This window comes from Camellia sinensis, chromosome 7 (genome assembly GCF_055761805.1).
Source record: "Camellia sinensis isolate YWXY chromosome 7, ASM5576180v1, whole genome shotgun sequence".
Classification (NCBI taxonomy): Eukaryota; Viridiplantae; Streptophyta; class Magnoliopsida; order Ericales; family Theaceae; genus Camellia; species Camellia sinensis.
The window spans coordinates 185,022,488-185,050,288 of record NC_138967.1 but is presented as its reverse complement, the minus strand read 5'-3'; the positions used below and the strand labels follow the sequence as shown (position 1 = coordinate 185,050,288).

The following is a 27,801-nucleotide window of genomic DNA, read 5'->3' as shown; positions in this document are numbered from 1 at the left end:
TTGGAGCATAAGACATGCACAAATAGGATGGGGGAAACGTTGAGTTAGATTACAAGTTGTATTTAAATTAAATATTTGTGTAGCAACAATCGTAGTATATATAATTATGGTATTTCATTAAATTTTGTAATTAAGATGAGCTATTTGTTACTTTATATATAATTGTATATATCGTTCATGCATATGCTAAATAATTTGAAGGAAAAAAAAACAAAAACAATTACAAAAAAAAAAAAAAAAATTCATTTTGACTTTTTTAGAAGTGGGTTCAAATTTATAATCTTTCAAAATTTACAAAAAAAAAAAATTTATAAAAATACTGATTTTGAAACTATTTCCCATCAATGGAAAGTTCACGGATAAAAGAAATGGAAGCTTATTTCAAATTTCTTCAACTCTTGTATATGATTCTGTCATTTCATTTCTAATTGCCCGTTTAACTGTGTTCTCATTTTTTTTTTTTTTTGTAAACAAAATCAATGAAAGGTTTTTAAAGTCACCCATTGTTTCTCATTTTAGCCCAAAACAGTTTTTGACAAATAAACAGTGAGTTGTTCTTGGTTTTTTTTTTTTTTTTTTTTTTTGAGGTAATGATTTAGCAATGTTTTATATCAAATTAATCATCAAATTTATTCTTGATATATATATATATATTTATCAGAGTACGCAACGGATAGCTTACACATATGACAAATTTCGATGACGAAATTTTTAAAAGGAAGGAAGATTGTAACAACCCTAAAATTTAAGTTGTCCATTAAATTTTATATTAGTATTATTTAATTATAAATGAGAAAAATCCTAAATGTTTCATTAAATATTCCATAATAGTAAAATAAAATATTGAATGTTATAGGTGTATGAGATAAAGCGTAATTAAATTAGGGAGTATATATTATCGAAAAAAAAGGGGTATATAATTAGTTTAATATTTGGGCCCAAGCATAAATAAGCAACTAATCTAAACTTATCCATTTGAGGAATAAGCTTCAAGTCTAGAGCATGATGATGGCTACAAAATAGAGAGGCTACGTGTCACCTAAAAAGTGTTGAGCAAGTATTAAACTTGGTATAAAAGGAGTGGTGCTATGAATGGAAAAAGGAAAAACAAACTAAGAAAGGGGAAGAAAATAGAAAAAGTCAAGAAGATCTTTGATAGCAGAAAGAAAGAGTGATGTATTAATTTTAAGGTAACGTGTCAAGACCAGTGCATGGGATAAACTCAAGGCACTTTGTAGTCATAGTATAGCTCTGGTATTGCAATCGAATAGAAGCTCCAATATATACATTTTTGTTAAACTTGAATAAAGATTTTGGTACCCTTTTATTTTACTCCGCTGCACTATTAATTTGTTATGACTTCAATTATTGCTTGTTGCAATGCTAAACCTTTGGGTATCGGGTTTGGATCATGACAGTATCTCAATCTTAACCTTTTAATTTTTTGATTTAAAAAAAAAAAAAACTCACGATTTATTAACTTCTCCAAACCCACAAGTCTTTTTGACTTCTTCCATACCTATTACCGCACCATTTTCAACTTCTCCTATACACTATGGTTAGTGATGGGATTATTAAATTATTTTTATAAAAAATCTAAAAAAAAATAATTTGTATATTAAAAAAATATCTAAAACAAATATAAATTCTTATTAAAAGATAACATGTTGCAATTGTGGGGAAAAAAAAAAGAGAAAAAAAATTACACTGTAAAAAATAATTTGTATATTGAAAAAATATCTAAAATAAATATAAATTCTTATTAAAAAAATAACAAGTTGCAATTGTGAAAAAAAAAAGAAAAAAAAATTACACCGCGCATTTTATTAAAATCTAAAAAAAATAATTTCTATATTAAAAAAATATCTAAAATAAATATAAATTTTTATTAAAAAATAACATGTTACGATTATGGGGAAAAAAAAAAGAAAAAAAAAACACTGTGCAGTTTATTAAAATCTAAAAAAAATAATTTCTATATTAAAAAAATATCTAAAATAAATATAATTTTTTATTAAAAAATAATAGGTTGCAATTGCGGAAAAAAAAAAGAGAAAAAAAAATATACTGTAAAAAATAATTTTTATATTAAAAAAATATGTAAAACAAATATAAATTCTTATTAAAAATAACATATTGCAATTGCAAAAAAAGCGAAGAAAAAAAAATTACACTCTACATTTCATTAATAACACTCAAAAAATGTGTCAAGTATTTGTGTAAAGACTTGACATGTGTCAACTCTCAAATTATTAAATGAATATAGATTAAACCAAAGATCTCAACTTTAATGGCTAACAAATACTAGAAGTCCGACCATTGAAGCCTAATAACTATTAATTAATAGAATTCAGTAATTGAAAGGTCTCAATCCACATCTCTTTGTCCTTTCAAATATTCCCTTTTTTTGGTTCATGCATTCATTCTAATATTGATAGACAATTGGACGCGTGGAAGAGTGACAGATATTAAAATTATATATTGAGTTATATAATTGTTGTGATGAAAAATAAAGATTGTTTTCCTTTTATATGGTGATTTATCTGGTTATACTTCCAATTAAACTGTCAGATGTGCTGCTACATCATCATTGAACATTACTTTCATTTTTTTAAATACTTTGTCTCACAATTATTTGTGTTTGGTGTTATAAAATTTATTACATCTCTGCTTGCTAAAGCTATTAGATGGACCTAATATAAGAAGTGCAAACTATTTTAATGTCATTCTCGAGATTAAAAAAAAAAAAAAAAAAAAAAAAAAAAAAAAACATACACAAAAAGTATATGAATAGACATGATTTACAACATTTGTCTGTGGGTCTCACTTCTTAAAAATCCTATAATTTATTTATTTTTTGTATTATATTTTATGTTTGGTTTATATACTTATATATATATATATATATATATATAATTTTCTTTGTTTTCTTTAAAAGTTTATTTTTAAAATTAATTAATTAATAAATAAATCATTTTCTATTTCAAACAATTTCATTTTTGTGTTTATTTTTTTTATTTTTTCTTAAAATAGTTTTAGTTTTGAGCAATTACTTTTTTTTCTCCCTATATATTGTAATTTTATACATTTTAAGTGTATGATATTCTCATTAATATACTCAGTTATACACTATGAAAGAAGTGCCATGCAAAAATCAAGTAAGAAGAAGAAAAATAAATAAAACAATACAATGAATGTTGAGTAAAAATCAAAGATCAAAACTCCAAAATAAGCAAGCAAACAAACAAGTAAGTAAAATAGAATGTTTAACAATAGACATTTGAAAATTTGCAACAAAATTTTATAACTTTCTTTTTTGCAAAGAAAATTTCATTTGGTACTAGCTAAATAAAATGCTTTTAAAATAGTTTTTTTTTTAAATTTGAAATTAAAATTATAGTAAATTTATGTAAGCATAATTGCTAACCACATTTTTTTATTTAATGCATAATATTTATATTGACTACCTTTTTTAGCTTTGTCTTTTTAAGTATTTATGTAGAAGTAAATAAATGTTGTTAGAAATAAATTTTTCCTTAATTTAGTTATAAATTTTGTCCATACATTATTTTTAAATTTTGAACAAAAGTAAACATAAAATAATTGATTGAAAATATGCTTCATTTGTTATATTTCTTTTTATTTGTGCAAAAAAAAAAAACATTTAAAAATTATAATTCACATATATATAAATAATTATAAACGCAAATTAATATTGTACTATTTTCTATAATTAAGACAACTTTTAATATTTTACTATTTTCTACACAAATTAATATAAATATATTCATTTAATGTTTTCTTAACAAATCATCTTAACACACATATTAACCAAAACCTCTTATATATTGTCCTGATTCAATTTGTTTTCTTTTTGACAATGATGAGAAATTTACCCACTACCACACAAGTGCAAGTGGGAGCTTAAAACACAAGTCAGAGTTTAAAGTATGTACAAGTAGGGACATCCCTCTTGTCTCTTTCTTTTACTTCGGTCAAGCGAGACAACTACAGCTTATCCCGAACGGATCAAGATCCTCTCCAGCCATGGTTTCCTCCAGCACTGTCATACACTTTGTGCCAGATGAAGACACGTGAAGAAGAGTTGATCCAATGGACTGAAATGAGCCACATAGTGCAGATGGTGAGAACAAAGGGGAACAGTACCGTTTTCGAAAAAATAGCACCGTTTTGACTAACGGTGCCCATAACAACGGAAACAGCACCCATATTCTCTCTCTCTCTCTCTCTCTCTCTCTCTCCCCTTCAATTTCAGTCAAAGAAAAACACAAAAAGGGTCCATGAATCAGCCATGTTCTCTTATTTTTTCCATATATCCAAGAAGAGAAGTGTTGATTTGCTTAAAGTCTTGTGTTGTGACTTCAAGAAATTTGGGACTTTAATAAAATTAACTCTTCTCTTGCTCTATATATATATATATATATATATATTGTTTTTTGTTCTTGTATCAAATTTATATATGCTGTGTTTGGTTGAGGAATTTGAAGAGGGATTTGGAAAGAGAAATGGAAAAGGTAGGTGAAATGTGAAAAAAATATGCCTACATTTCACATAGTTTCACACACCTTTTCCCTTTCCCTTTCCAAATCCCTCCCCAAATCCTTCAACCAAACACAGCGTTAGTGTTTTTTTTTTAATTGTTTTATATTACTGTATCAGACTAATGCTTTTTTTTATCCAATTGCATTGTAAAAAATGTTATTGCAATTGGGGCTCTGATTTTTTTTTAAATATTTTTTATTGCATTTGGGGCTCTGGTTTTTTATTTTTTATTTTATTTTTATGTTTTTTATTCATGTATCAATGTGCATTTTATTGACAGATAATAACATGTTAGTGTTATTATAAAAAAAAATTTAACCTAATTTGTGAATTTGCATTCTTAAGTTAGTATAAGAAAAAAAATTAATTTATTGGATTTGTTGCCTAATTTATTGGTTGTTGATGGTTGTGAATGTTTGGTCTTTAAATATTAACTTTGTTGTAGGACTTTCACATAGATTTTGATCCTTTGTGGTGCAAAATATGCTTATTTTGCATTGTGTTAGTGAAGGTCGAAGTTTCAACAACTAGGGAGAGCATACTAGATGTACAAGTGATTGCAGGCAAGGATCAAAATTGTAAGGCTAGAAATAGTAGAGAAGTATTGTGCAGAGCTGAGTGGCTGGTGTTTGCTTTGGTTGCTTCCTTGTTTATGAATCTACTAGCTTTGTGGGCAAAAATGTAAACCTTTGAATGACAAAATGTGGTTCGATTGGCCTGCTCGATGGCCAGAGATTTGCTTTTGACCAATGTGGTTGTCGAAAGTGATAACTCACTGGTTATTAAGTTATGTGTGTTTGAAATGATTCCCCCCTGGGATTGCATGGCCATCTTTTCTGATATTAAAGGGCTCTCCCAAATGAGGAATGTGTCCTTCTGCTGGACGAGGCGTAGTTACAACAGAGTGGCGCATTGCCTTGCCAAGGCTCATACACACAGGTCTTTACCTGTTAACTGGGTTGTTTTGCCCCCTTTAGAGCTTTGTTCTCTTCTGCATCAAGATGTAATGACTTCTCCTCTTTACTATATTTCCCAGTTTTGCTTGTTCAAACAAAAAAAAAAAAAAAAAAAAGAATGACAAAATGTGAACTTTCTATTTATTTTGAAAGCACTGTAATGGAGATTAACAGAATGTAATGGTAGTGCACCATTCAACATTGTAATGACATTGGTGAATTTATTTTGATGAATGAACAAAAGATTTATTTTGTATCATGACTTTGGGGCACCAATTTTTTCTATCTATATATATATATATATGTATGTATGTATGAATATGCGTGTTTTAGATTTTTTTTTTTTTTTTAATGTATTTTGAGAAACATGCCCTTCAACATTGATGCAGCAGCAGCTACTTGCTAAGAACGCAAATTGAATTGGTGTCACTGCCAGCCCTTACCAAGAATAAAATGGTTTTGTTTTAGACAAAAATCTCTTAAACATGAATGAAAAAGTCGATTCACAAATTAGGCAACAAATCCAATAAACTAAATTTTTTTATTATACCAACTTAAAAAAATCGATTCACAAATTAGGTTCAACGAAAATTATATATAACACTATCATGTTATTATCATTGAATAAAAAGCACTTTCATAAAGAACAATTAAAAAATAAAATAAAAATAATAAAACAGACCACCAAATGTAATGAAGAAAACAGAGCACCAAATGCAATAAAAAAAACACAGAGCACCAAAAGTAATAAAATATTTTTATAATGTAATTAGATAAAATATATATATATATATAGAGAGAGAGAGAGAGAGAGAGAGAGAGAGTGAGAGTTGATAATGTAAATAAACACAACACCTCCAAGCAAATCAACACAACATCTCTTCCAAGGATACGTATAGAGAGAAAGTTGACAATGTACCAAAATGGAGTGTCCCTTCCGTCTGTGTAAAGGGTTCTTTTTGCTGGTGTTGCTGCTGATGTTTGAAGGGTTCTTTCCGTCGGTGCTACTGCTGGTCTATGCACAGCGGCAGTAGTCAGTGTTGCTGCTGATGTTTGAAGGGTTCTTTCCCATTGTTTTTTTGATTTTTTTGGACTCAAATTGAAATTCGAAGGGAGAAAAAAGAAATACACTCCGTTTGCCATTGCCACCGTTAGTCAAAACGATGCTATTTTTTCGAAAACGGTACCGTTTCAATTTGTTCTGGTCATCTGCACTACGTGGTCCATGTCAGTCCATTGGATCAACTCTTCTCCATGTGTTTTCATCTGGTACAAACTGCAGCACACTGCTGGAGGAAACCATGGCTGGAGAGGATCCTAATCCCCAATCAAGGATCAATGAAACCCAGTTGAATTTGAGCATTACAAATCCTCAATTTTCAAACTCACTACTCACCTATTATTCCAAACTCAGTTCAGAATTCAGAGCTCCATTATTTTCTCATCAACAGAGCAAAATGGCGGAGATTGCGGTGCTCCATCTACTAGCCAACCTTGCACCCTTCCTCCAACAAGAGGCCAATTTGCTGATCGGAGTTCAAGAAGAGATCGAATACATCAGAGATGAATTCGAGCGCATGACAGCTTTCCTCAGAGGTGCCGATGCTATGGAAGACAACAACCCCCAACTCAAAGTATGGGTCAGGCAAGTCCGAGAAGCTGCGTACGACATTGGAGATGTTCTCGAGTTGTACATGCTTCGCCTCGGACATCGTCATGGCGCTGGATTTCGCGGTTCTCTTCGTAAGGTTTCTTGCTTTATTAAGACTTTAAAAGCTCGTCATCAAATTGGTTCTGAAGTTCAAAGAATGAAGTCCAGAGTCGAAGAAATTTCCAAGGGACATCAGAGGTACCATGATATATATGGTACGTTAGAGCAAGGCTCAAGCTCAAGGTCCACTGGTCTTAACACAGCATGCCATGATTATCGTGGCGATGCCCTTTTACTCCATGAATCTGAGCTTGTGGGCATCCACAAGCCCAAATCGCAACTAATTACGTGGTTGGTGCATGAAGACCCCAGACTGAAGGTGTTTTCCGTATCAGGAATGGGCGGATTGGGCAAAACAACACTCGTTAAAAAGGTATTTGATGATGCAGTTGTGAAGAATCATTTCCAGAGCCATGTTTGGATCACTGTTTCTGAATCCTTCAAGATTGAGGTGCTCCTAAAAGGCATCGTCGAACAATTATTTGAAGAAATCAAGCAACCAGTCCCACAAAGGATGGACAACATGGATACCAACAGCTTGAAAGGGATAATTAATGCTTTCCTGCAAGAAAAGAGGTATGTGCTTGTTTTCGATGATGTATGGGATATTCATGCCTGGCAATCATTTAGATATGTGTTTCCCATTGGCAATTGTGGCAGTCGAGTAGTGCTCACAACCAGAAATGCAGATTTAGCCTCTTTCACGAGTAAAGAATATCATGGTGATGTCTATAATCTCCTGCCCTTGCCTCGCAAAGAATCCTGGACATTGTTTTGCAGGAAAACATTTATGGAGAATTCTTGCCCTTCACATTTGGAAAGACTTTCAAAAGACATCTTGAATAGATGCGAGGGATTGCCGCTTGCAATTGTGGCAATTAGTGGTCTTTTATCAACAAAGGATAAGAGCAGTGTGGATGAGTGGGATAAGATCTACCGCAGCCTCGGTGCAGAACTAGAAGGAAATGACAAACTCCAAAGCATGAACAAATTATTGTCCCTCAGTTACATAGATTTACCTTATTATCTGAAGTTCTGCTTTCTCTATCTAAGTGTTTTTCCAGAGGATTGTTTCATTGACCATTGGAGATTGATTCGATTATGGGTGGCAGAAGGATTTGTAGAAACGAAAGCAGGAATGACAAAAGAAGAAGTTGCCGAGGGCTACCTCAATGAGCTAATCAATAGAAGCTTGGTTCAAGTGGCAGAGAGAAGAAGAGATAGAAGGGTCGCAACGTATCGCATCCATGACCTTTGGCGTGAAATGATTGTTTCGAAGTCGGGAGAGCAAAATGTTGTGACACTAGCCGGTGAAAAAAGCAGAGAGTGGCCCAAAAAGGTGCGGCGCTTATCAATCCACAGTCATTTGGAAAATACACAACAAAGCAAGTGTTTCACTCGACTCCGTTCTTTGCTTATGTTCAACGCAACAGGTTCACTGTCCAAGTTCTCCATGCTTGCATCGTCAAATGATGGTCTACGGTTGCTAACCGTGCTAGACTTGAAAGGTGCCTCGTTGGAGACATTCCCAAATGAAGTTTTGAAACTAGTTCAACTCAGGTATTTAAGTTTGAGGGGAACCAATGTAAAAGTAATTCCGAAGTCGATTGGAAAGCTCCAAAACCTGGAAACATTGGACCTCAAAGATACGTGCGTCACTGAGTTGCCTGATGATATCCTGAAGCTCCAACAACTTCGCCATATCTTGTTGTATCGCTACAAACAAGATCTTGTTCCTTCCACTTGTTTTCAACACCTTTGCGGATTCAAAGCCCCGACGGAAATAGGAAGGTTGTCATACTTACAGAAACTTTGTTCTATTGAAACAAACCATGACAATGGGACCATTTTGCTAGGAGAGGTAGGGAAGTTGACTCAACTGAGGAAATTACAGATTGAAAGCCTGAGAAATGAAGATGGGAGGGTGTTATGCTCGTCCCTTGAGAAGCTTAGTAACCTTCGCTCATTGATTGTTCGTGCAACAGAGGAAGACGAGATCATTGATCTAGATTCTCTTTCCTCACCACCTCAACATCTTCGAACCCTCTACCTAGGTGGAAGTTTACGTAGGGTACCGAATTGGATACCTTCACTGCATAGCTTGGTAAGCGTAGTTTTAGCATGGAGTAAGTTAAGGGATGTTGATCCACTGGAATCCCTTCAAGATTTGCCCAATTTGGTTGAACTTGAACTTGTTCGGACTCATGAAGGGGAAGAATTGTGTTTCAAGACTGGTGGATTTCAAAGACTTCTGAGACTTAGACTCGGCGTATTAAAAGGATTGAGACGGGTGAAAGTGGAGGCTGGCTCAATGCCTCGTCTTGAAGAGTTATTTATCCGGCACTGCGAATTGGTAGAGGAGTTACCTTCTGGCATTGAACATCTAACCAGCCTTAAATCACTTGATTTGTATGATATGTCTGATGGATTGATATCGAGTATGAACAGAGATTTGGAGCGTGGGAAAAATTTGAAAATTGCACACATCCCAAAAGTTTGGATTGGGGACACAAAACATGGCTATTGGAAAGGAAATTATCTATAGTGAGGGAGGAGAGAGCTCTAATCACCACATTTAGAATGTTTATTATGTATTTATTTATTTTCATGTGTTCTTGGTACTTGATTTGTTGTATTTGTATTCGGATCAAATTTTTCTCTATTTTTTTTTTCTTTTCTCTATTACATTTTTGTTTTTCTAGCAGCCTGGGAGCCCGTTGTTTGACATTCTAATTTTGATCCTAGAGAGTTGGTAACTTCACAAATTTTTTAATTGGGATTGTAAATCTTAGAGTTCATTTGGTGAGTTTTTTTTTAATTTTTTAAAATTTTCTTTAGCTTTAGATTTTTTTGAAATTGAAATAAAACACACATTTGTTTATTGTTTTTACTTTTAAAAAACACGTTTGCTAACTTCACAAATTTTTGAATAGTGAGATTTTTATTTTATTTATTTTTCTTTAGCTTTAGATTTTTTGAAATTTGAATAAAAAAACGCATTTGCTAATTGTTTTCACTTTCAGAAAAATCTAGCTATAGTTCTTTGAATTTCTGGAAATAAAAAAATTGTGATTTTAATTATTTTCAAAACAAGTTTCATTCTTTCCTACCACCCTCACCCTTCCGTCTTTGCTACAATCACCTTCAACCACTCCCTCCTTTTGATAACTTACTATACTTGTTTTCATTTTGAAAAATGGTATTCAAATCTATTTTATAAACTCACTTTTGAAATCCGATGATGTATAATGTAAAAAAAAAAATAATAATAAATGGTTGATGATTAGAGAAAATATTAGAAAAAGAGTTGACTTAAATATTCTAAAATAATTACAAATACACCTCCTAAGGTTTACTTTAAATATAGATTGTCCCTTGTAATTTTGAAAATTACAAATACCTCATTATCAAAAAACATTATTTAACATAATTAACAAAAAGATGAAAATTTTAATTATTCTCCTATATAATAATAAATTATTTGAATTGTTAATTGAAACATACTTATGATATCATTAAAAATAATTAATTAATTTAATGATTTATTAATAAAATGAGTTATTTGTTATGTAATTAGAAACTTAAAGAGGCGAGATGTAATTTTTAGAATCATAGAGGTCAATATATATTTTAAGCAAATCTCAAGAAGTGTATTTATAATTTATCAATATTTTAATAGAGTGCTACATCATTAGATTTGAAAAATAAGCGTAACTTTTTTATTAAAGTAGCACTACTCTTTGATTTTTTATGTTCTTGAGAACATGTATACTAAATATGCTATTTATTGTCGTTTTTACAAATAAAATGAAATAAAAAGAATAAAAAATAAACATATTTTATGTTCTTTGTACATAGGGGGGGAAAAAATAACCAAAAGTTCATAAACACTTCTTCAAATATTGGTTTCTAATCATTTTAATTTAAATTGGCACAAGTTTTTCAAATCTCAAAATGAATTGAATAAAACTATATGCACCAATTAGTGTATTAACTAGTGTACCAATTGATGATGCGGCATAATTTAAAAAGTTTTTTATATTTGTAATGTGATTAATAAGTGAGGTCAATAATAATGTCATAACTAGTATTGGTGCATTAGTTAGTACACTAATTGGTGCATGTAGCACCACTAAAATGAATTTCTTAGAATTATATCACTTCTTGAATCTTTTTAGGGCTGCAAAAAGCATTTGAAAACTTATTTTCAAACTTTATAAACCTCAACGAATAAGAATAATATTTGCAATCAGTTAAAATTTTTTGAGTCATGACCATATGATTCAAAGTTCAAACTCAATATATGTAGTAGTAAGAATCGGAGAATGATGACTTGGCTAAGAGTGTAGGCGTGAAGACAAGCTTCCTCCGTTTAGAGGTCTTTAGTTGATTTTCCACTTTGCAGACATGACGTGATTGACACAACATGAGTTCTTTCTACCCAACTAATTGAGCAACATGATGTAATAGAGCAACCAGTTGAAGGAGAAGCACGTCAAAATCAACCGTGGAATCCTGATGGCTCATCAAATAGCTACATAGATTGGATCTAACTTGACAATTTTTGTAAGATACCTTCCAAAATTTATTGATCTTTGAAAAAAATAGCAATTCCATCGTAATCAAACCTTATTCAATCATTTATATTTTTTAATTAGGATCTTTAATGCTGCGTTTGGTTGGGGGATTTGAGAGAGAGATTTGGAAAGGGAAATGGAAAAGGTAGATGAAATATGAATAAATCATGCCTATATTTCACATAGTTTCACACAACTTTTTCCTTTTCCTTTCTAAATCCCTTCCCAAATCCCCCAACCAAACACAGCATAAAAGTAAAACTATGCAGTAACAATGAAATTACCATTACTCTCTGTGCATATTGTGGTAGCAAATTTACAAACAATATCAAACCTACATCAACTAATCTTTTGGAATCTTTCAAGTCCTTGCATCAGAAAAGTTGTATACAGAAAAACAAATCATACAGCCACCTGGTATTATACAAAGCTGTGGTTTCAAGGACAAGAATTGTGTTTCAAGGCTAGTGGATTTAAAAGACTCGTGAGAATAGGACTTGTGGAATAAAAGGATTGAAATGGGTGAAAGTGGAGGCTCGCTCGATGCCTCATCTTGAAGTGTTATTAATACGGGAATGTAAATTGGTAGAAGAGTTGCCCTCTGGCATTGAATATCTAACCAACCTTAAATCTATTTATTTGATTAATATTTCTGACAAATTGATTTCGAGCCTGAACAAAGACTTAGAAGGTGGAAATTATTGGAAAGTTGCACGCATTCCAGAAGTTGGGATTGTCAATACAAAACATGTCTACGTGGGACAAAAATTATCTATAGCGACAGAAGAGAAAACTCTAACCATATTGGATCATTACCACATTTAAATGCTTATTATATATTTATTTATTTTCACGTGCTCTTGGTACTCGATTTGTTGTATTCATTTTGGGATCATATTTTTTTCTTTTTTCTTTTTTCCTTCTTTTCTCTATTAAATTTTTGTTTTTATAGTAGATGGGGAGCCTGTTATTTGACCGCCTAATTTTAATCCTTGAGAGTTGGTAATTTCACAAATATTTTAATTGGAACCCTAAATCTTAGGGTAAGTTTGGTGAAATTATTATTTTATTTATTTTGCTTTGCTTTAAATTTTTTGAAAATTAAAATAAAAAATACGTTTGCTAATTGTTTTCGCTCGTAAAAAAAAATTGGCTACAAATTTGAGGAAATGAGAAAATTTTGTTTTTACTTATTTTCAAAATAAGTTTCATTCCTTCTTACCTCCTTCACTCTTCTGTCCTCTAGCCACCGTTTCTGCTCCAACAACCACGTCCAACCACTCCCCTTTTTGATAACTTACTATACTTATTTTCATTTTGAAAAATGATATACAAGTCTATTTTTTAAACTCATTTTTTAAACTTAGTGATATGTAATGTAAAAAAGATGATTGATTAATAATTAGAGAAAATATTAGAGAGAGTTGACTTAAATATTTTAAGGTAAATTACAAATACACATTTTAAGATTTACTTAAAATATAAATTGTCTCCTGTAATTTTGAAAATTACAAATATCTCATTTTCAAAAAAAATTGTTTAACAAAATTAACAAGAAAATAAATTTTTTAATTATTCTTCTATATAACAATAAAATTATCTAAATTGTTAATTAAAATATATTTCTAACATGATTAAAAACAGTTAGCATTCGTTTGGAAAGTGGGCTGGCTTTTTGATTTTTTTGGCTTTTTGACTATTTTAGCTTGGAGCTAAAAAGTCTCGTTTGGAAAGGACTTTTTGGTTTTTTTGACTTTTTGTGAGAGAAAGAATGTAATGATTATGGATTGGATGTGATATTTTGTTTTATTAGACTAAAAAACCTATTTTATCTTTTTGGAACTAAAATAGCCCCCAAACCTAACCCAACCCAACCCTTCTTCTCAAACGAAGCTAAATTGACTTGATGATTTATTAATAAAATGAGTTATTTGTTATGTAATTAGAACCTTAAAAGGACATTATGTAATTTTCAAAATCACATAAAACACTCTATATTTTAATCAAATCTCAAGAAATATATTTATAATTTACCCGATATTATAATAGAGCGCCATGTGATTTGAAAAATGAATCTAACATTTTAGTTAGAGTAGCACTACTCTTTGATTTTTTATGCTTTGAGAAAATATGCTATTTATTTTAGTTTTTACCAAAAAATAAAAATAAAAATAAAAAGAATAAAGAATAAACATATTTTATGTTCTTTGTACATAGAAAAAAAAAAAAAGAAGTAACCACAAGTTACTAAACACTACTTTTAATCATTTTAATTTAAATTGGCACAAGTTTTTCAAATCTCAAAATGAATAGTTCTTAGGATTATCACTTTTTGGATTTTTTAGGGCTGCAAAAATCATTTGGACCTTTTTAACTGACTTTTTTGTGTTGAGACCTTTTTAACTTAACTTTTTTAGTCTCGTCTGGTTTGACTTTTTTAACTTTTGTAAGAAAAAAAATATAATGATTATAGTTTAAATATGATATTTTATCTTATTGGCTAACCAATTTTGTCTTTTTACGCTTTTTTAACCAAAAATCTAAAACCAAAGGAAGTTTAATTTTCAAACTTTATAAACCTCAATGAATGAGAATAATATATGAACTTAGAAAAAAAATAAAAATCATAACCATGTGATTCAAAGTTCAAATTCAATATTAGGCACTTCAACTCTACATAGATTAGATCTAACTTCACAATTTTTGTACGATGCCTTCCATAATTTATTGATCTTTGAAAAAGAATAGCAATTCCATCCAAATCAAACCTTATTCCATCATCTAGATTTGTGAATTAGGATATTCCAAAGTAGAACTGTGCAGTAACAATGAAATTACTATTACTCTCGTTGTATTGTGATAGCAAATTTACAAACAACTTCAAACCTATATCAACTAAACTTTCGAAATCTTTCAAGTCTTTGCATCAGAAAAGTTGTATACAGAAAAAAAAAAATACAACCTAGTAACCTAGTATTATACAAAGCAGTGGTATAAAAACTCCGAAACAAAATAAACAAATCAAAAGACTTTTAACAACCCTTAGGCCTAGAGTATTTTGGGGGAAGAGATGGGCACCTTTCATTCATATGTGGGTATGGATCCATTGTATTGTATCCAGGTAATTCCATTCTATACTTCCCTCGAATTTGGCAGAAAGGGAGCTTCACAGTGTCCGCATCATTGCACCACTTTGGCAGGCGGCTTGAATTGTTTTCAAAGAACTTGAGTGTGTAAGCATCTTTTATCTGCAGTTTGGACAAGATAAATTAATAAAGCAATAATAAGTGAAATTCCGGACCTGGGTTTTACATCCACACAACAATCAATTTCAGTTGAACATCCATATTTTCCCACACAGTTCAAGTTTAGTTTCATGATAGTAAAATAATGGGCAAATTACATAAATATCCCGAAAGTATACCATTAATTTCATTTTGGTCTATAGTTTTTAATTTGTATCAATTACATTCCTAAACTTTACACATTGATCCAATGTAGTCCCCTATCCTAACTATCGTCTAAAAAAAATATGAAAAATGCTTATGTCAGCTTCACATAAGGCATTTGGAGAGCATTAGAAACAATTTCTCATTTTCCACCTAAATGAATAGCAAGACAAGTGAAATGAACGTTATTTACAAAATAACACACATCTAAGACTTCCACTTCATTAATGAAAGTCAAATACATAGCGTGTTTGGCTCTTTGAATGATAGTATATGGTATAAATAGATGTGTCAAAATGCCCGTTATGCTTGATGTGAGACTGGCATAAGCAATTTTTAGTATGTTTTTTAGACAACAATTAAGAAAGGGACTACATTGGATTAATGTGAGAAGTTTAGGGATGCAATTGATGCAAATTAAAGATATGGGACCAAAATACTTTAGGGACCATTTGTGTAATTTACCCTAAAATAAACTTAAATTCTTTATTTTTTGTACATAAATAAGTACAAAGCAGTGCATATAGACAATAACAGTTCTATTAAGAAAAAAATTTGTCAATAATCATTCAATGCAAACTTAGGTGAAACGTGAGGGTTCAGACAGCAGATCTTCCAACCTCATGCAAATACAATAACATACTTTAAACCATCTAAGTACTGGATTTACATATAAGCCATTTCAATAAATAAATAAAACCATTTTACAGATCATGCAACATCAATTGGATGCAAATTAGAGACTTTTGTTATTTAAATTAATGAAATTGAATATTCACAACAAACTCACCGTAAACTCTGTAACTTGAATGGAGTTTGCAATTGGATCAAACAACCCTGCTTCCTTGTACATTTCAAGAATGAAAACGACACATGATGTAGACTTTCCATCAGTGTATATCCAATCGTCTTGCTCGGGAATTGTCAACAATTCATCAAAAGATGACCCACGCCTTTCAGCTTCTACAATAATTTCAGGAAGATCAAGGCCCTACACAGAAGTCCAATGTCAAATCAAATATTTAAACAAATACAGACAAGTACACATTTCATTTATTTTAAGTATTACACCAGAATTTAATGATGCTATTAGTTATTGTATATCACTTCATCCAGACCAACGTCTAAATTCAATGGCTTGCTGGTTAGGATCAAACCATCTTGTCTAGATTTGTTCCAAGAGATTGTCGATTAATCTCATGAACTGCCAGTACCAATACATTTCCCAAGTCGTCTTTGATGACAAAACAAACCAAACCAAACCAAACCAAATTAAGCCTTACATTCCAACCAATCGGGGTAATCGTAAGCTACATGAATCCTTTTTCACCATTCAGCTCTATCAAAAACTATATGCTTAGTTAAATGAGATAAATTCTTCTTTTCTTTTTTTTTCACTATCCCAATTGCACTCTAGAGATACAGATGCCTGATACACCATTCCTCAATATAAAAGGACCCAAATAGATAACGATGGGAATCCTCTTTCGGTCATGAGAATCCCATCTATTTAAACTACGTTTTTCAACAAGCAAACCTTTATGAACTTTCGGCCAATAAAATGAGGAATAAATTGTTACAATACCTTAGTTTCAAGTCGCTTGTTCAAGGCTTCATTCCACATGTTAGCAGCATAATCAGGCTGTACATTATTCCAAACGGTCATAACAGAAGCAACCTGTTCCGTAACAAATTTGACAATCAAAACCAGTAAATGAAAATAAAACCCCCCACGCTGCATAATATACAGGAGAAAGAGGAGACAGAAAGGAACGCAGCACCAGCAAATAAGTTCTACATTATTAGTGTCATCATTATGGTACTGCCAGTCTTAACCTTTTCAACCTTTACATGCCTCTGGAATGTGGTAGGTAGTAATGAATTAATTGAACACATTTAAAATTTCATGGAAAAAAGCAAATTTTGTAGATCTTCTAATTATTTCATTTTTACAACCAAACACATCTAATTGTCTAATTCATTAATAAATTGATTCTCAATTGCCCGATTCCTAAGCATATCTCAAGGGTGTGCAAAGATCATAGAACATAGCAAACCCAAAGGCCAGCATGAAGTTAACTTTGCCGTCGAAGTATGAGAATCAAAATTCAGTTTTTTTTTTTTTTAAATAACCCTTGGAAATCCGATGGGCTGGCTCCTTTGTGGGCCAGCTTGAATTTGGGATATCCACTCCTTAAGGTGTAGTCTTGAGATATCTGGTTTACGCTTCGAGTGCCATTTACATAATTTTTTAGTGCTTGTGCAATATTACATGTTAGATAAATCACTAATAGTGTTTATAATCAAGTTATACCTGATAGCCTTAGGATTCAAAGCAGTAGTGGGCGGAATATAATTCTTTGAAATATCAAATGGTACCAAACCTCTCCTTAATTTGACTAACCAAATAGCCGTTTGATTAAAGCCGAATTGTGCAACATTGAGGACGTTATTAGGATCTCTTAACTTGCCTGACAAACTATACATTTTATGCCTGTTTAATGTCAATTAGGTTTGTACATAGTGGGAGCATAAAATGAGCAGAAAATTCCTTCCTGCACGTGTGGCCTTTACCTCACAGCCAAATAGAACCTTAGCTTCCCGCACGTGCGGAGGGTTTTTCCCGCACGTGCGGCACCCCTTCCCACACGTACGGTGACCACTCCCGCACGTGCGGCCGTACCTCAGATTTTGTGCCGCTGTTTTGAACCTGTTTGAAAGACAGCCAAGGGATTAAAAGGCAAAAAATAGGTTAGATTAGGATTTAGAAATTTGGAAGAAGAAAGAGGAGGCTAGGGTTTGGGAAAGGTGATTCTCAATCTTCAAAGCAAATTCTCATAGAGGGTTCCATCTCTTCCACCTCTTCCCACTCCTCCATGAGTGGCTAAGCTCTTCTTTTCTAGGGTTTTGATGAAACCCTAGCTATGTAATTAGGGTTTCTTTTTTGTTTTTGATTCTGTAAAAGTTTAAACAATTGTATGGTGTTTTAGAAGTTTCATATATATATTTTCCACTACTTCTTCGAGTATTCGGCTCTCTGTGATTGTTGAGTGTTTTCCATACAATAGTTTTCTATTCTTTCATATTCAAGGTATAAGACGAACCATACTACGAGAGACGAGTCGTGTTGCTATCCTAGTTTAGAGCGAACAATTCGTACTACTTGAGATGGTTCGTGCCCGTACATTGAACGTGATGATTTTCTTGATAAATGCTTCGAACTTGTAGTTGCAAAGTATTATTCCGTTCGAACCGTAGCATAATTGATTTCAAATTGAAACCTTATTTACGTAACTAGTAGTGAACCCATTGCCCTAGGTTTTTTCCCAAATCAGTAAATTCATCTTTATTTATAATTACTAGTTTATTCGCTTTGCTTGATTTAATTATTATTAGGTTATGAACAATTAATCTTTTTATCAACATTAATTTAGGAATTTAACAATTAAATTAGTTTAATTTCACAATTGTCCTTGTGGATTGATACCTGGATTTGCCATTATTCTAATAGAATTTGGTATAATTTAGTGTTTAATTTTGGTGTGTGAAACGACCCATCACCGTTGATAGAGTCAAGTGGAGAAGAATTCATATAGCCGACCCCATTTGATGAGACTTAAGGATTGGTTTGGTTTATCAAATGGTACCAAACCATACAATAGAAATATTAATAAATTGCATAAATGTTGACAACGAAAAGCTTAAATAAAATAGAAAAAGTATATCTCTACTTATTTTGCAAACTAGGCCCAAACAATAAAATATGAAAAGGAAAAATAAATGTATTACCACATGAGCATCCAAGGGAGGCGGATAGTTCCCATCAATAGTGTCAATCCAGCTAAATATCAGGTTATGATAACCATAAGGCTTGCCCACCATGCTTAAAGCATACTCCCAAGCAGCAGTCTCATTAAACTTGGCCCGGACATCAGGATGCAAAGGAAGAAGTGCAATATGTGGATTGGACTCATCTTTAGTGAGCTCAAAGTTCCACCACTCATCCCATGGCAAAACATCAATTATAACATATCCCTAAAACGAAAATGTGAAACACCAGTTTTACATGAGTTTTAAGTCATGTTTGGTTTAAAGTGGCAACAATATGGAACTAACGACAATTTGTAGAAGAAGTACAATGTACCAAAGGCTATGCTAAAACTTCAGCATACACACTACACTCATCTACAGAAAAATGTACCATTGTGCAAAATAGGCAGCTGAAATTTTATTTGATAAGCTTGGCTCCATTCTTTCCATCACAGCAGAGTGCATTTTACAAGGGAAGGTGTAAGAATCTCCTTAAAGGCGGTAATAGTGGACAGCTCAATGCACAAATTACAACCAAATGAGAAGAAATGTTCAAAAAATAATAATTCAAGATAGTGGGAATTAAGGATCTTACACTTCAATTAGCCACATCTAAAAAATACTCAAATAAGTTATGTAACAAGGGAGAAAACAATCAACTGGGTTACAACCCGTATACAGAAGATCAAAAATTGCAAAATGAGAAGGTCGGTGAAACAGCTCATTATGTATGTATGTACACCAAGAAAACTTGTATGAATGCAAATGCCAGGATTCTGAATTAGAAAATCAGCTCAAAAAGTAAAAATCTTTGTTGCATTACATGATAAACTATTATCATCCCTTTTTCTTTTTCCTCAAAACCATTGATAAATCAAGCCAAAATTTCAAATGCATGAAAAAAAGGTTGTGGGTTTGGCCACATGCACCTTAAACTTAATATACAAACATTTTAGCATAAAATGCACACTTTCAGATTGAAAGAGAGGTTAGCCCCAAGTGAAGATGAGATGGCCACAATCTTGCCTTGGAACAAAGAAGCCCTGTGTTCAAGCCATGCCATTTGGGGCCACCCCAAAGGATTTCTCTCAGCAATTACCAGATGCATGTGGGATGGGGGGATTGCATATGACCAGGGACTGGCTGGGTCCACATAAGATTTTTTTTTTTTTTCAAAAAAAAAAAAAAGGAAAGCAAAGAAAGAGACTATAGAGGAAGGTTCCAACATATAAGAATTTGGAGAGAAGGCTCAATAACTTTTTCGTGCCTCACATCCTGATTTCACCAAAGGTGAAAGAAGGAGGCAGAAATGTATCATTTACCTTTGGTCATTATACAGTCAACAACTATTAACTTATTCAAGGGAACTTGTGTCCCACACTCCTGGAAACAGTTATTGGCATCCAGTGCAAAAATTTACCCATAAGAGCAGGCCTTGAGGGCTTGGTTCTAGAGCCCAGATGCTTAGGCAACACTAACATGGCAAAGGAGTTGCTTTTCATTTTTCATGTTAGAAGTACAATAGTGCAGTGACTTACCGTGGCATTACTTTTACACAACCGTAATGAGTTCTCTTCACTTACCAGTATTATATTATTTACACAAGCAGCAAGAAATAATTAGAAATTGAATTTTCTGGATCTCGTTAACCATTTATTAACGTCACTTAGACTTAAGTTCAATTTATGGACCAAATTTTTTGCAATCGAAGTTTACAAGCCAGTGAGAAGGGTTCAAAATATAGTAACAACCCATTGAGAATTTAAACCTTGAAGCAGCTTAATCATTGCCCTGTTATCTAAGATTGACTGAAGGTGATAATTAACACCTTAGGTGTGGGATTCCCAAATTACTTTCTTGTCCCTCTTCTTCTAGTCACCTCAATTGTCTTTTTTCTTACAGTTCTCTGCTGTAAAGCAGTGTCACCGACTCACCCTAATGATATCACAGAACAAACCATCTAGAATCCTAATAAACCTCAATCCTACTCCAATCCTCCATTCCTCCTATCAACAATCATCTCACAGCAAATCCTAAAAATTATCAACTCATAATTCATAAAATTTGAAATCAGACATAAAATTTCTATTAATATCCCGCATCATATATCTATATTGCAATATAAGAGGATATATTAGAGTGCAAAACTCATCCAAATTCGATATATCTCATCCCTGCAACATCTTCCAATTTGCATAATTGCAATGAATTTTTTGGATTTTTGAATCTAGGCAAGGAAAGATGTTTATGAAGAAACAGATATTGGACCTTCAACCCATGGAGCCCAGTTAAGCAATAATTGGAATAACATGCAGGTCACATATAAGAAAGCAAATGTAAATGAAAAACCTCTGAGGAATCAAATGTGGTGGGGACATACAACCAAAACTAATTGATCCAATGGAATTATAACTCATGGGAGCATAAATTTCTGTTAAAAGAGTTACTGAATTAAGGCAACTAGTATGGAAGTACCTCCTCATCTTCATGTCCAGATTCTGCAACCCATAGCTTTCCTTCAGGATCCTTTAAGCAAACTGCGCTATGACCAGCATAAGCTCCCGTGACCCACTTCTCCAGAGTCTCAAAACCGCCCCATCGGCCCCGGATTTTGGATACTGCGAGGAAATCTCCAGAGTGAATATCATCAACACTAATGTTTGTAACCCATGGCTGAGGACGTTGTACAAAGGTAGCCCCCATATGACTCTTGAGAAACCCAATGTTTGAGCTCTCACCCCATCCTGTATTTGTGAATAAGGGAAAGACATCCCACAGCGCTTCAAGGGTCCCAAGCATTCCCGCTTCCATGAGAAAAATTGAAACACCCTTATGTTTCACCTGTTCTCATAGAAAGTAAGACATTGTCTATAAAGAAATGCAAGTTCAAGACAAACTGGTGTAGCAAGTCCTGAAAAACATAAAAAGTGGCAACTCACATATTCAAACTCAGCTTTCCCTTCCCATTCCTTGAACTCAAGGGTATGTTCACGAGCTAAAAAATAGTAGTCCCATGTCACACGGTATGGAGTTGCAAAGAGATAAAGATCCATACATGTCCAACTATGAGCATTGCTAACCTGAAGAAGAAGAAAAAGAAGAAGATATAAATTATTGGACTAATGAAGCAATTGAGGGTGTAAATCTGAAAGACCTAATATTACAGGTTATATAAGAAGTACAGAAAATATTAGAGCTGAAACTTTTAAGTGTTTAATCAGTAAAAATAAAATATACGATTTAATCTTTCCTACAACCACCTTCCAGTGAGCATGTTGAGCATTCTGTACCAAGTTACATCTCTTTTAACATGGGTTAAATGGTGATTGATTGTGTTTTACCAAACTCACATGAGAGAAGATCCACTGAAATTTTCCAATTTTAATTAAATGCCTATACTAAATAATTTACATTCCTGAATAACTCATGATTAGCTAAAAAGAATCTAGCAAGCATGCAAGAATATATAATGGAAACATATGAATTGCCAAGAAGCAAATCAACGTGTAAACAACTAAACGAATCCCCTTAAAGAGTCATTGGAAGAAAACCAACAAAACCTCAAATACAGCATGTCTGGAAACTTACACGCTCATAAACCAAATTCCCCAACATTTTAATTTTCAACACAATCGGCCAAAAACTTAGAGCAATCTATACGTATAAGCCAAATCATATCTGTTTGTGCTCACGACAAACATTTAAGTAACCCACTGAAGACATCCAATAAAAAGTAAAGCAACAAAAAAGCCCTAATAGAAGATGCAAGTAGCACAATCCGCAGGTACCCAATACTCCAAAATTGTAAAAGACTCTGTTACTAGACCAGTCCACAAACAGAAAAGTCATAACAACCACCAACTCCAGCAACAAAGTTCGAGAACAAAACCGTTCAAATCCTCGAACAACCAAAAACTCAAATTCAGGTAGTAATCTCAACAACATCAATACCCAAACATCCGAAATCCCAAAGTCTAGAAATCAACAATAATTTTAAAAGAGAGCCAAATTATATCCAAAACTAGGTCATTTTTGTGGTCCATAAAATTAACGCTGGGTGGCTTAAGTGGAAGAGTGCGTCCGGAGTACTGTGCGATAAACGAGAATCCACTAGACTAAAATGAAAGTTCTATAGAACGGCTATTAGACTAGCGATGTTGTATAGGACGGAATGTCGAGCAACTAAGAAACAACATGTAAATAAGATGAGTGCTGCTGAAATGAGGAAGTTAAGGTGGATATGTGGCAAGACTAGAAAAGACAGAGTCAGGAATGTATATTAGTAAATGGGTATGAGTAATACCAATAGAAGATAAGTTGAGAGATAATAGATTGCGATGGTTTGGTCATATACAACGGAAACCAATAGAGATAGTAGTGAAGAGATACGATACAGTGACGGTAGATGAAAGTGTCAGAGGAAGGGGCAAACCTAAATTGCCGTGGGCTAGTGTAGTAAATAGATATATGAATATCTTTAATTTGACTAACCAAATGACTGTTGATAGAATCGATTGGAGAAGAAGGATTCATGTAGCCGACCCTATTTGATGGGATTAAGGCTTGGTTTGGTTTGGTTTGGTTTAAAACCACAAACACCAATCAAATTTATTAAGAAAGTAAACAAAACATACACAGAGAAGCTCAGTCACAGAGCAACATTAAGGAAGACCAACATCCACAAGTTCTAACCACAAACCCACAAAACAACAATGAAAATAAGATTTACAAAATTTAAGTTTGCTGTGATTTGTCTTTCTCACCATTTCTCTTCCTTTCTCACCATTACTCACATCATTAATCATCCAAACAAGTCATGAGAAACCTCATTCTCTCTATTTCTTTTCTTTTCTCACCAAACCCCTCAATCCAGAGTGTAAAAGTTTCAAACAGCAAGTTCAGTACCACCCACATGCCCAATACCCCAAATTTCGCCAAAAATGAAACTAAATCATCACTAAAGTAAAAGAACACAAAAACCCAAATAAATATACACACAAACTCTCAAACCAACAATGATCTTATTTACCAAAAACATCAATTCAAAGTTTCAAACAGCAAGTTCAGTACCACCCACATAACCAATACCCCAAATTTCACCAAAACCAAAACTAAATCATCACTAAAGTAAAAGCATACAAAAACCCAAATAAATATACACACAAACCCTCAAACCAACAATGAACTATTTACAAAAACATCAATTCAAAGTTTCAAACAGCAAGTTCAGTAGCACCCACATACCCAATAACCCAAATTTCGCCAAAACCAAAACTAAATCATCACTAAAGTAAAAGAACACAAAACCCCAAATAAAAATACACACAAACAAACCCTCAAACCAACAATTAACTTATTTACAAAAACATCAATTCAAAGTTTCAAACAGCAAGTTGAGTAGCACCCACATACCCAATACCCCAAATTTCGCCAAAACCAAAACTAAATCATCAATAAAGCAGAAAAACACAAAAACCCAAATACGAACACACAGACCTTGATGTGAAGAGTGCCACCACCAAATTCAGAGCCGCTTTTGTTGTGAAACTCCATCCAAGCGCGGTTCTTGTAAAAGCAAGTGCCCTTCCACTCCAAGGCGTCGTTTGGGGGCGAAACAGCAGCACCCACGAAAGTGGGCAAAATGTCGACTGCACTGTTTAGAGACTTGAGAATAGGCCATGAGACTGGTCTCGGCAACAGAGGTAGTAAGTCCTTTGGATGAAACAGTGATTTCAGGCCATGTGTATGTGATGTGAATAGAGAAGAGATGGTGAGGAAGGTGAAGATGAAATGGGTCGAGAAGAGAAGAGAAGAGAGAGAAGAAGAAGAAGAAGAAGAAGAAGACATGTCTCTCCTCTGGTTCTCTCCGTCTGGGGGTCAACAAGTTTTGAATTTCATGGCGAAATGAGTAGATGAAACCATGCGAATCGCACGATTTGGGTCATATCGAGATGGATCGAATCATGGGATTTGAATCTTCTCCATAATGGATCATGAATCGGACTCAGATTTGTTATGGAATAAATTAAATAAAAAATGTCAATTACTAATCGTGAATGAGAGGTAACTGTTGACTTTTTAATTCGGTTATTTGATTAGTGAGTTTAGTTGTGAAGGAAAGGAAAGCATGAGATGTGAAGGAAAGGAAAGCATGAGAAGGAGAGGGAGGGAAGGTAGTAGCACACGTCTCTCAAAATGATGTCCTACATATATCTTATAATTAAAAAAAGGGTTATGCTACAGACTCCCAGTGACGTGGCGCATTGGGGTTGGCTGAAATTAAAAAAAAAAAAAAAAAAATTTTGGGGCCAGCACCCCCAGCTGGGGGTCTAAGGCATTTTTGTTAAAAAAATGTGATAATTTTATATTTTTAAATTATAACTAAAAAAAAATTATAATTAAACATTACATAGGATATAATTAAATATATCAAAATAATATTATAATTAAAAAAAAAATTGATCATGAGCATAATTAAAAGTACATATAGTAAAGATATATATTATAAGATTCTTTGTTTTTATATAATAATAAAAAAGTAATTCTAAAAATTTTAATATTTTTTATCAAATATCTTATATAAGTTTAAATTTTAAGTGAGGGGTAGAGTCACGTTCATATAAGGTATTTAATAAAATATTTAATAAAAATGTTGTGGGCCATTCTCCTTGAAAAAAATGTAAAGTGAATGACCTTAAAAGTATAAAATATTAGTTATTTGAAAACTAAAAATCTCATATTCTATCTCCCAAAAAATGTGTCATATTCTACTTTTATAAAAAAAATAATAATAAATAAATAAATAAAAATTCTATCCAAATCTTTTCCTTTTATCCCTAAATTGTGTTTGATTAAAGTATTTGATGAGAATAAAAAGAAAAAGAAAAATAGAAAGAAAAGAAAAATAAATTGATAAAATTTGAATTCCAAATTATATTTAGTTGAGTTGGGAAATAACAAAAGAAAAGAGTTAAAAGACAAAAGTAGAATTGTATCTTCCTTTCACTTTTTTTTTCTACATGTTTTTCATTATAAGCAAATAAAAAGTGAGATTATATTTTCTTCTCTCTTTTAATTTTTCTCATCAAATTCTCCAATCAAATAAACCCTAAACTATCAATCCAAAAAAAAGAAATGTTGAACCCTTGAAAAGTAAATAATGAATTTTGACATAGGTGGGCCCATAGAGGCTTTTGGCCCACTACTTTAAGGCCCAATTCATGATTCAAATACTAAAACCTAACATCCTTAGAACCCAACGTTGCACCAAGAACCAATGACATATAAACACTTGTCAAGAAAAAAACCAGCCACATAAAGCAGACAAAGATCCTGCAGAGTTATTACATCACATATCAGTCATTAATGAGGTTCCCTGCAGCATTTATTGCAATAACCCCTTCACGTCGGAACAGAACAGCCTCACCATCAACAAGGCAAGCTAGAACATAGACTTTCGGCCAACATGACAAGTCGGAGTGGACAAGGAAATGATGAACAAAAGATATAAGCAGATTTCTAAGACAAAGAGAAGGTTAAGCTCTTTATCACCATCCTATCTCTATAATCCGTTGATCTCTCTTCTCTAACATGCTCGTCAGAGGGTTCGCTGGGGGACTCCCGTTCCCTGTTGGACTCTTGTGCAGGTTTCTCAGTGGACCTAGCGATCGGACAGCGGTGTGGGAGGCCTAGATCAGCTCGTCTCATTCCTCAAGAACCAATTAGTATCATCAGTTGGCGCTGTTTGTGGGAACCTTTCACTCCGTGTAACAATTGTGCTCATTGTTGCCAGAGACGCATTCCCGATTATCCCTACCTGCCACCCACCAAGGTGAATGGTCACAACTAGATGCATGGCCTCTCAACACAACGTTGCCGACCCCCAAGCCGACCCTCCTAACCCAAACGACCCACCGCAATATTTCACAGAACTCACCAACAGCATCAACTGCCTAGCCGAACAAAACCAAGCCCTGATCAACGCTTTACTTCAACGAGACCTCCCTTTACCTCCTTCAAGCCGATAACGAACTTCAAGCCATCCCTTCCAACAAGCCCGTCCTTCCAACTTGGAGGGTTTGCGACCCCCTCTCTAAGATATGAACTCACCACATCAAGCTCCACATCCATCAATCCATGCACCTGCTCCCGAGGGAGAGGCCAGTAGTATCCAGCCTTCATTGCATTCTGGTGGTGACAACGTTCCTATCTGGGATGCGAAACTACGAGCTATGAACCTCCAACTTCAAGGAGTCATTCAGAACATACAGAATAAACCCTCCACAATAGCCAATTCACCGTTTGTCACTTTCATCAGGGACAAACCCCTACCTCCTAAGTTCAAAATGCCCTCCATCGACTCTTTCGACTGTACAACGGACCCAGTCGACCACTTGGAGACTTACAGGACCCTGATGGTCCTCCATGCATTCCCTGATGAGATCATGTGTCGGGTTTTCCCCGTAATACTTAAGGGGTCAGCCCGACTGTGGTTTAGTCAACTGTCGACGGACTCCGTCTCTACTTTCCAGCACCTAAGTGACTTCTTTCCTAGCCACTTCATTGGTGCTCAGTGCCAACAGCATCCGACAACCTAGCTCCTCAACATCCATCAAACGGAGGGGGAGTCACTGCGTAGCTTCGTCACCCATTTCAACACCGAAGCCTTGCAGGTGGCAGAAAATGACGACAAAGTCATTCTCACGGCTTTCATGGCTGGTTTGGGATCATTCAAT

The 27,801-nt window shown here is 33.4% G+C and overlaps 2 protein-coding genes across 3 annotated transcripts; one reads left to right on the top strand and one right to left on the bottom strand.

Annotated features, from left to right (window-relative positions):
* The first annotated feature begins 6,595 nt into the window (after positions 1–6,595).
* On the top strand, positions 6,596–9,934 carry LOC114323214 (disease resistance protein RPM1-like). Its single transcript, XM_028270762.2, has one exon. The coding sequence runs from the start codon at positions 6,683–6,685 to the stop codon at positions 9,773–9,775; it is 3,093 nt and encodes a 1,030-aa protein (XP_028126563.2). The 5' UTR covers positions 6,596–6,682; the 3' UTR covers positions 9,776–9,934.
* Positions 9,935–14,623: 4,689 nt separating this feature from the next.
* LOC114297289 (inositol-1,4,5-trisphosphate 5-phosphatase) lies at positions 14,624–25,271 on the bottom strand. 2 transcript variants are annotated; one of them, XM_028241683.2, is made up of 7 exons: positions 24,563–25,271; positions 22,006–22,146; positions 21,542–21,907; positions 19,046–19,291; positions 16,842–16,934; positions 16,047–16,247; positions 14,624–15,055 (listed from the first exon to the last, which is right to left on the bottom strand). In XM_028241683.2, the coding sequence occupies exons 1-7, from the start codon at positions 24,911–24,913 to the stop codon at positions 14,840–14,842; spliced, it is 1,614 nt and encodes a 537-aa protein (XP_028097484.1). In that variant the 5' UTR covers positions 24,914–25,271; the 3' UTR covers positions 14,624–14,839. The 2 variants fall into 2 exon arrangements, with proteins under 2 accessions (XP_028097484.1, XP_028097485.1); XM_028241684.2 differs by lacking the exon at positions 19,046–19,291 and having other exon boundaries at positions 24,563–25,256.
* Between the last annotated feature and the right edge of the window lie 2,530 nt (positions 25,272–27,801).

Excerpts from the sequence above, each read along its gene's own strand:
- LOC114323214 (XM_028270762.2), top strand. The coding sequence starts at position 6,683 with ATGCTATTTTTTCGAAAACGGTACCGTTTCAATTTGTTCTGGTCATCT.
- LOC114297289 (XM_028241683.2), bottom strand. The coding sequence starts at position 24,913 with ATGTCTTCTTCTTCTTCTTCTTCTTCTTCTCTCTCTTCTCTTCTCTTC. Across the intron at positions 22,147-24,562 it reads GTGGCACTCTTCACATCAAG|GTTAGCAATGCTCATAGTTG; the intron begins GTCTGTGTGTTC and ends CTTCTTCTTCAG. Across the intron at positions 16,248-16,841 it reads ACAAGCGACTTGAAACTAAG|GGCCTTGATCTTCCTGAAAT; the intron begins GTATTGTAACAA and ends ACTTCTGTGTAG.